Below are 9,601 nucleotides of genomic sequence, written 5' to 3'. Positions count from 1 at the left end.
TGGAACAAATAAATACGCAATCGTAAGGACAGATATTGAAAAATATAAATCAATGGATTATCGTTCGAGAAATCATTCGCATGTGTGTGCATGTGTGTCATGTGTGTGCGTGTGTGTGCGCGCACGCGCTATAGGCTAAGTTTAAAATGTTCGGTTGTATTATATCCTTGTATTATATATGTCGGAGATGAAAGGAAAACCGGAGCCTTCCCTTTGCAATTTTGAGGAAGCCTTCTAATGCTTTAGCCTAGATTTTATCATAACTGTAATTAAGCAATTGTCATTTGTAATTGTTTGATATTTGTGAAAGCGAAAGTGGGTTCGAGGTGACAACTGGTCGCCGAACGTAGCCACGGTCACGGGATAAACGTTTTGCCTGACGAAGGTGTGGATCGGTTGTATTGTTCTCCCTAGAAATCACATAGAATTGTACTTTAGAGATGTCGATATAATGGGACACACGTTGTATTAGGAATCAATCTCCAGACAGAAACTGCCTAGTATCGGCGTTTGAATCTTTCTCGATGTTTCCAAAGAGTATACAACAAACTTTTGACAGAAATTGCCTAGCAACAACGATTGGAACCTTCTCGATGTTTCCAGCGAGCATATAACAAACAAATGCAGTCGTATAGCGAAAAAGATTTTCATCAGATATTCATTCGTGTGATCGCCTTGGAAAGTGATACATCGAGCAATTTACCGAGTGTCTCAGCAATTGTATTTTGTGTTTAAAATTATTCTACACATAGTAAAGAGTTATCCCGTTGACCGTGGATTCGTTTGAACCCCGGAACATTGTTAATAGCGTTAATTAAATTCATTATTCGTGAAACCTATCAATCGTTAATCTCATTATACGTTAAATTCATTATTCGTAAGACATATTATTCGTTCCTCTTATTGTTCGTTAAACTTATTAATCTTTAATCTAATTATTAGTTAAACTTATCGTTTGTTAATCTTATTATTTATTAAACTCATTATTCATAATATTTTGTAAAATCTTGTTTATTCGCGTAAATATATTCTCTGTTTCGTAAAACAATGGCTAATTCAAACGAAGGATCATTACGCGCCTTAAATGCTAATTATAACCCGACATATATATGTGAGTGTATTTTATCAAAAATATGTTTTTTATGTTTTCTTATCTTAGTAACTATTTTTAAAAAAGTCTTAAAGTCTTATATGAAAATAAAGCTGTTCTTTATTTCAAATAATTGAAGTAAATAAATACAATGAGTTTTATATTTTATTATATCTTATATTATTGTTATATTGTTATTGAAAAAATTGATATAATCAACAGTTCTTCCTGTTCTCTTGATTGTTTCTTGCTTGTTTCAAACCATGATAATAACCTACAAAAGAAATAACATAGTCCATTGAAAATTTAATATACAATAAAATACTTATATGAAATAATTACCTGTGTAATATACCATATAACCACTAATATACCATGACATCAACATACTTGAAAGTGCGTCTGTATCATTATCTGGTAATCTAGTACATTTTATTAAAATTTCGTATTTTTTTTCCAAATAAAATGTTAAACTTATTCCAAATTACTTATTAATATTAGAAGTATTCAGCATTCCATTAGAATTTTTAAATTGTACTTACTTGGCCATTAATTGTGGTGGTAAAGGAGGTGCAGGTGGCATTATATCAGTCATCGAATTGAAAGATGGTCCCGGTATGAAGTGATGTTTATACGCATTTGCTTCTTCAGAGTCACAATCCATTTTTTCTACATTATATTTTTTCGAATTTACATTTGTAGAAAAATTAGTCTCACAAGTCTCATCGTTCTCTTCATTGAATTTCTCTTCCAAAGCTTTCTTTCGTTGTGCTATTTGACTTTGCAAACCTTCTGATTCTAAAAGAGAACTCAACTCGACTTTCTCTGTATTACCATAGCCTAAACACAGAGTAAAAAAAATTTTTGTCATTTAATAGAATTACTGAATGCCATTCAGTTACTGTCCTTACAGGCAATGTATTAGAATTTCCCATGCATAAATGTATATGTATAAATGTTTGCCTTGATATATGTAGTAATAATCACTCGTCTAATGAGGAGAATTATATTCCAAGCAGCTAATAATGAACAATAAGTAACATGCATGTTTATGGTTCATGACCCTATATCCCACGGGTCTCCCCATAGACATTGACAGGTACTCCTGCCCAGTTAAGGACCTGCTGAATGACACTGTGATAGACTATGCGAAAGCCTTTACTTCATATATATATATGTATTTTTAGTACATTTCTTAATTGACATAACCATCATGCTAAAGGTATTACCTACAAATTTTACAACACACGTGCCATTGTTTTCGTAAATTTTTGATATTATAGCTTCATAAATTTCTCCATCCTCTGAGTATATTGCACGATAAGGTGCTCCTATGATCCATTTCTATAGAGAAAAGATGTGTATACAAATAAATATAAGTAAATAGCAAAATAAAATAATTTGCTTCTTAATCAATATATTTAATAATATTCTGTATCAAATTTGTAATATTCTATCAAAATCACAACCTTGTGTAATTTACTTGCGTGTTTAGGCTGCTTAAGATTTTGTAGGTTTTCTTTCGGTTGAGAATTTCCAACATCCATTCCCATTCGCTTGATAACTTCTTCTTTTGCTAAATTTATTGCTTTATCATATGCTTCTATTAATGCACTATCATCCCAAACATTATCATTGGCTGTGTCTGTATCCTTTTGAGATAGCAAATTATACGTTATTAATATTGATACAAGTATTTTATTATCAAACTATTGCAAATTATCATATATGTCATTTTTCAAAAATTGACTAAAAGGTAGTGGATACTGTTAATTACTATTATGCTAAAATCTTGTACTAAAATAATGTTAAAACCATTACGTTTCCATTACCATACATACGTTTCCATTTCCTCGTATAAAAAGAACATTCATATCATCTGCCATTTTAAAATAACATCATTTAAATATTGAATTTGCTTCTGAAATATTAATTTGTCTCATTTCTTTAACTCTAACACATTGTAAACAATGATGACATTATACCAACTATAATACTAAAAATCTATTCCCCATTCATTCGAAAGATTATTTTTTGAAGCAAGGTTAACATTGAATGTTCCCAAACTTCAATAACTGTATTTTACTTTCTTTACAATATCTAACAATATATTAGAATACTATAAAAAAATATTGTATGCACAAGAAACTGTTTATAGCGAAATAGCAAAAGAATTAATCACATATTATAACTAAAACGAGATTGTTAAGTAGATTATATTATACTGCATATGCGTTAGTGTTCCAGCTGGTAAATATAGTTTTTATATCTGAAGATAAATAAGATTTAATTCTATAAAATTGCATAATGAATTATACATCTATCTATTACTATTCGTATTTCCCCTTAGTTGTATGTTGTCAATAGCATCAATCACGAACATATAAATAAATATAGAAGAAACCGTTCGGAAATGGAAAGGGAAAAATGAACATGGAAGACAAGAAAGTTTTCTTCAGGTTTAGCGTATGCGTGATACGCTTTGAATGTCTCAGATAAAGATAAAGATACTCTGCTCATTTCTATTTGTTCCGCAGAACGAGAAATTTGTTGTCTTTCATATTGGTTTTTACCATTCAATTTTTGGGCAGTTTTCCCTAGCGAGTGTCGGTCCCTGTTTGATAAAACCAGACCGTAATTTATACAGATATGTATTATAGATATATATTTGTAAAACTGAAATCAGATGAAATAAATGTTGCCTGAGGTTTTAAACGTTTAATAAAAACAATATTTCATTTGGAAAAAATGTAAGATATGTAAAATTACACATTGATCATTTTGCTGGTCTTGTATCATAAAACGTGTGGCCCGAAGAGCATGTCACGACCGGCATACTTCAAATCCGACGGACTGACGATAGAGATAAAGATGTGGCGGCACTCGGCGACAATGTATATCGCTGAACCATCATGAATGAACCATCAACATCCCAACGGTCCTTCCACCGAAGGTTCTAGAAGAAAGAGCACGTGGCAACGATCGCGGACGCCTAGCAAATGCATGGACGGTGGGGATGTTGAGGGATGACAAAAGAAAGTAATCGGATCCGATCGAAAGTAAAATCATAAGAGTCAGTCTTAGAAAGTCACGCCTGGAGTTCGGACGTAGATTGTAAAGTGTATTGATGTTAGAAAAAAAATAAAGTTTTCTTTTTTTATTTTTTTACCTCAAATTCCTTTTTTATTTTGTTATTTTACGTGACAACACCATCGGCACCTGGATGAACCTTGATAACTCGGCCCAGAGGCCAATGCATGGAGGGAACGTTGTCCTCTCTGAGGATGACGATTGTGCCCTTTTGGATGCTGTGTCCACCCTTGCTCCATTTATTGCGGTTGGTTAGCTCGTTCAAATACTCCTTATGCCAGCGGTTCCAAAAATGTTGTTTAAGCTGTTGGATATGCTGCCATTTGGAGAGTCGGTTCGATGGAATGTCCCTGAAATCTCGATCACGTAAGCACATTAATGAATCGCCAATGAGGAAATGTCCGGGAGTGAGGGCTAGGAGATCATTTGGATCGGTGGAGATAGAAGTTAGCGGGCGGGAATTGAGGACTGCTTCTATTTCTATGATAAGAGTATTACGGTGTTAAGCTCATATGTTCCTGTTTCTCCACTCGCGCTGCGCCATAATATCCTTTGATATTTCCGATCCTCTGGTCGTACGAGGAATTGCCGATACATTTTCTCGATGTCGCCAGTGAGTACGTACTGATGAGCGCGGAATCTGTGGCGGATCGGTATCAACAGGACGCCGACAGGTCGAGGCATCAACGCGGCGCAACACCTCCCGGGCGATCCGCGGGTACCAACCGCCAACACTAGAGGGCTACGACGACAACGAGTCTGTCTGTCTAACTCGCTAGCGGTCGAATATACGAGCGATTGATATAAATACCGCACCTAGCGAGACTCCCTCTACGTCTAAGGCAGGGACTACCGGGCATAGCCTTACTGACGAGTCCACCGGTAGTCCCGGGACGAAACGCGCAACTCTCTCCCTCTCGTTTCATCCGTCATAAATCTAATTAATATACAAAATAAATTGTGAATTGAGTCGAGGATATAGGATTTCCCCATTTTCATGATTATCGTGATTTTTGTATAAATATATTTTTTAAGATACTAATAATTAGATACTTATAAATTAGTATTATCAATTATTTTGCATTTATAATTCCGCCTCTAGTATAAGTGTTAATTGAAAACTAACTTTATGTTTCAAAAAGTACTGGCAAAGACGTTGAGTAACAAGCCACTGATGCTAACACAAATAGCATTGTCGTAATTAAATATTTCTAAATATTCATTTTTCACTTTGAACCTGTAGAAACAATTTATTATATATACTATTAGCTAAGTAATTGCATACTTAATTAAGTCGAAATATAAAACTTAGTTATTTTGATAATTTAGAAAATAAAAAACTGACAAACATTTCAATTTAATTTATGGTTGGAACAAAAGACAGTTATTTTTCATTAATTGAAATATTGCAATGCAGAGTACTTTCCAAAATACGCCGAGAGTATTCCTGATGGTGAAACGAGCGTTGCTTCATCGAACGCAGCTAAAGAAAACAACATCTATGTAGTTGGTGGTACGATGCCTGAAATAGAGGGCGATAAATTGTACAATACCTGTACTATTTGGGGTCCCGATGGAACTTTGATAGCAAAACACCGAAAGGTAAGTAATATATTCCTTTATGGCTTTGAATTTGAAAATATTGGGGTGAAGAAAGTGACTCTATCTAGGAATAATTTAGGAATATACATATGTACATACGTATACTATAACCAATTCTATAATTTACGGTTTATAAAATACGTTATGATACGGGAAACGCCCATTTTTGTTGTAATGTGTTTGTTGTTGTATAAATTTTTCACATACGAAAATACTTATTTTTTCTCCTTTTTAAACATTATTAAATGATAAGATTTTTTAATAAAAGAAAGTGATAAAAACGCTGTCAGTTATTAAATAAAAAATAATTAAATTTTAGGAGTTGGTAACTTTGATATTAAATTACAAAAGTTGCAGCAATAGAATTAGCGACTACATTTTTATGTTATTAGGTACATCTATTCGACATCGACATTCCTAATAAGATTACTTTTCGAGAGAGTGATTCACTCAGTCCAGGTAACTCCCTAACGACGTTCGATGTGAAGGGCTGCAAAATAGGTATTGGCATTTGCTATGATATTAGATTCGAGGAAATGGCACGCATTTATCGGAACAAAGGTACAGTAACTTAATCGATCAATACTTAACTAGCAAAAAATTAAATATCTTTCTTAAATATATTCTATATAAAATTAATATAATCTGTAACTCTGTATAAAAAGAAGCTTAATTTAAAAAACCAGTATATTTGCTGAAAATGAAACAAATAAAAGAATTAAAAGCACAATAAGAGGACTGTCCTCGCATATTCAGAAATGACGGAATGTGAACCGTGCAACTACGAAGTTAATTGGTATTCGGTGGCTTCATATTTCCTGCTTCTCTGGGTTAGGTTGCCAAATGCTGATATATCCAGCGGCATTCAACATGACCACTGGACCACTGCACTGGTCATTACTTCAGCGTTTCAGAGCGAATGATATTCAATTATACGTTGCCTGCATATCACCGGCTCGTGTTCCTTAAGCAAGTTACGTCGCATGGGGACATACACAGTTGACCAATCCCTGGGGAAAGAATCTTTACGATTTAGAAACTCAAGAGAATATGGCAGTCACCGATATCAAAAAAAAAAAAAAAACTGGCGAACCGTGTGTTACCACAACGAGACACGCGATGCTATTTGTCGCTTTAAATTGTGCCGCAACTCGTTTTTGAGATCTTTGCCAGGGGAGCGTTAAAATCTGCTGAAAATATATTTCTGGCTTTTCTGGATTTTAACTGAAATATGACAAATAACGTTGTAAAACATATGTACTTATGACTTACAGAGTAATTGAGTGTACAAAATATATAGTATACAAAATAGCCAGCGATTTAGGGCTTTAAAAGATCAAAAGGAAAGAAAAGAAAAGAAAAGAAGAAAGATAATATGTTGTGGCAGTCTAAGTCGATCTAAGAAAATAGATAAAGGGTGGGAGGGGCAAAGCTAGTTAATCTGGAAAGAATCCAAGCGTCAATTTCAAGCATTTACAGAGAATCAAGCGGGCTGGTTAAAGTCGTGAGTTGAGCAATTATCCCGCGTTAGGTTCAATCAGGTTAGTCCCACGCGAAATTGATCCAACCATGCGAAAACGAGTGTATTCTGATTTCTGTCGCAGATACTTCTGGCTAGTGCAGTACCTACACGGTGGTTGTTGAAATAGCCGCTTCTCATCTATTTTCCGCAGCGCGGACATCATCCTTTGATCCCTTACGACTAACGAAGTTTTCGAAGATGTACGGCAGTTTGAGATTCTACTTGAAAATGATCATGATTGCGGTCTGTGTGCCGTCTGCTCTTCTTTTTGTCCTTCCGTTAAAGACTGGTAAGTTGATACTGATTAATTATGCGATCGAAACCCTATATAATTGCTATAAAAATTCCGCTAATATAATATTCCTTCTTTCTTGTATCTGTCTGCCACTCAGGTCGTTTTACTAATTGCAATAAGTAATTTCGACTTCTTTGCGCTCTCTTTTAACGCATTCGAGACCGAAAGAAATTCATATCAGTCAGTAGGCAAGGGTATAATATACATATTTTATATATAACTTATGTAGTAATGTATGTATCATGTTAATTTCATATTTTTTTCAATATAGAATTATTATATATGTCGGGTTTACATTAGAATTAGGGTTAGGGGCGTGAAACGAATCTTCGTTTGGGTTACACGTTGTCGTTATGCAATAGAGAAGATATTGACTAGTGCAAATACGATTATTACAGAACCGGACAAGTAACCGTGGTAGTTAGGTACTCGAGAAACTAATGACAATGATCCTAGGTTCAATAACGAATCCGTGGTCGACGGGATGATAGATGAACGTACTCACAAAATCGAAGTCGGACGCGTAATATTCACTGATCGTAAAGAGTTACTCCTTTCATCAATGAGATCGCGAGCGAGAATGCCTTTCCCGTCCCGATGATGCCACAGAGGAAAACTATAATGGGGTGTGTCTAAGGATACGAGATCATCGGGTTCGTCGAGAAAGGCCATCGTTCAGAAAGTAAGGCAAATTGGCGTTGCTGCTAATTGGTCAATCTCCATATCGGTGGTTAGAAAAAGATGCTAGCCGCCCTCGAGGGAAAGTTGCTAGTGGGAGACGCCGCTCGTTGAAAAATATGTCTCCCCTATCTTCCCGTAGTTGGGACAAAGACTGTTTGTCTGTTTGAAGGGCTTTAGTTAACTAAACCTTAAGATTTATAACGGGCCCTCGGGCTAGCCGAACATGTACTGCGGAGACGCATCGACATCTGGCATTCATCTTACTCGAAGAATAGGGTCTGCGTGTGGCGAGCCACGGGACAGAAACCGTTGGAATGTTTACTGTTGCGTGTCGCCACGAATATTTCTTTTAAGGAGAGCTATAGAATTACTCCATACCTTTGTTAAACAAAGCGTTCATCCCGTAACGGCGGCTACGTTCGGCGACTGACTGTCGCCTCGAGCCCAAGTGTATTATCACAACTCTCGAACAATTACAATCGGATTGAATAACTACAATTGTTCAATTACAGACTCCGGTGTTCTTTCATCTCCGACATATATATATGTCGGATCACGATTCGAATTTTGGGCGCGCGACGACTCTTCGTGTGGACTAGCCATCGTTTCACAAAGCCGAGATTTTATTTACACGTATATACAGGTCTATCACTAAGCTCAACAAATAATAAGTACAACTAATAATAAGTCTAACAAACACTAAGCCTAATGAATAATACGATCTACGAATAATTAAATTAAATAATACTATTAGCAATGTTTGAGTTCAAACGAATCCACGGTCACCGGGATAACTCCTTACTAAGCGAAACTAACTTAGACGCAAATGCGATCGTCGAAAATGCTCGATGTATCACTCTCCAAGGCAATCGCAAGAATGCCAGCCTCGTGGAGATTTTTCTCCCTGTACAATTGCATTTTGTTTTCTATACCCGTTTGGAAGCATCGAGAAGGTTCCAAACGCCGTTGCTAGGCACACTCGTTGGAAGCATCGAGAAAGTTCCAAACGCCGTTGCTAGGCAGTTTCTGCCTGGAGTTTTGATTACTAATACAATGTATGTCCCATTGCATCGGCACCTCCGAGGCAACATCACACGTGGCTAGGCCCGCTCTCGAGGCCGCATGCCGCCACAACCACATTTCTCGGAAAACACATACAACCACTCCAAACCTCCGTTAGATAAAACATCCATCCCGTGACCGTGGCTACATTCAGCGACCGATTGTCACCTGGAACCCAATCTCGCTTATTACAAATCTTAAGCAATTACAACTATAATAAAATCTAGGCTAAGGTACTAGAGGATGTTCCCAAAATTTC

At 35.9% G+C, this 9,601-nt stretch overlaps 1 protein-coding gene across 5 annotated transcripts; it reads right to left on the bottom strand.

The window, feature by feature from the left end:
* Window positions 1–1,229: 1,229 nt before the first annotated feature.
* LOC117215890 (survival motor neuron protein-like) lies at window positions 1,230–3,633 on the bottom strand. Of its 5 annotated transcripts, none has more exons than XM_033462457.1 (6): window positions 3,422–3,633; window positions 2,560–2,742; window positions 2,320–2,434; window positions 1,633–1,930; window positions 1,433–1,512; window positions 1,291–1,364 (listed from the first exon to the last, which is right to left on the bottom strand). In XM_033462457.1, exons 2-6 carry the CDS (start codon window positions 2,641–2,643, stop codon window positions 1,306–1,308), a joined length of 636 nt encoding a protein of 211 aa, XP_033318348.1. In that variant the 5' UTR covers window positions 2,644–2,742; window positions 3,422–3,633; the 3' UTR covers window positions 1,291–1,305. The 5 variants fall into 5 exon arrangements, with proteins under 5 accessions (XP_033318347.1, XP_033318348.1, XP_033318344.1 ...); XM_033462453.1 differs by lacking the exon at window positions 3,422–3,633 and adding an exon at window positions 2,923–3,353; XM_033462455.1 differs by lacking the exon at window positions 3,422–3,633 and adding an exon at window positions 2,923–3,353 and having other exon boundaries at window positions 1,633–1,888.
* Window positions 3,634–9,601: the final 5,968 nt, after the last annotated feature.

Source organism: Bombus bifarius, unplaced genomic scaffold (assembly GCF_011952205.1).
Source record: "Bombus bifarius isolate JDL3187 unplaced genomic scaffold, Bbif_JDL3187 scf7180000009832, whole genome shotgun sequence".
NCBI classification, from domain to species: domain Eukaryota; kingdom Metazoa; phylum Arthropoda; class Insecta; order Hymenoptera; family Apidae; genus Bombus; species Bombus bifarius.
This window is presented reverse-complemented; position numbering and strand designations above follow the sequence as displayed.

What these genes read in the sequence shown, in the direction of transcription:
- LOC117215890 (XM_033462453.1), bottom strand. Translation starts at nt 2,976, where the DNA reads ATGGCAGATGATATGAATGTTCTTTTTATACGAGGAAATGGAAACGTA. An exon ending in ACGCAAGTAAATTACACAAG is followed by an intron (nt 2,435 to 2,559) that starts GTTGTGATTTTG and finishes TTTTCTCTATAG; the next exon opens with AAATGGATCATAGGAGCACC. An exon ending in TTATATGGTATATTACACAG is followed by an intron (nt 1,365 to 1,432) that starts GTAATTATTTCA and finishes TTTCTTTTGTAG; the next exon opens with GTTATTATCATGGTTTGAAA.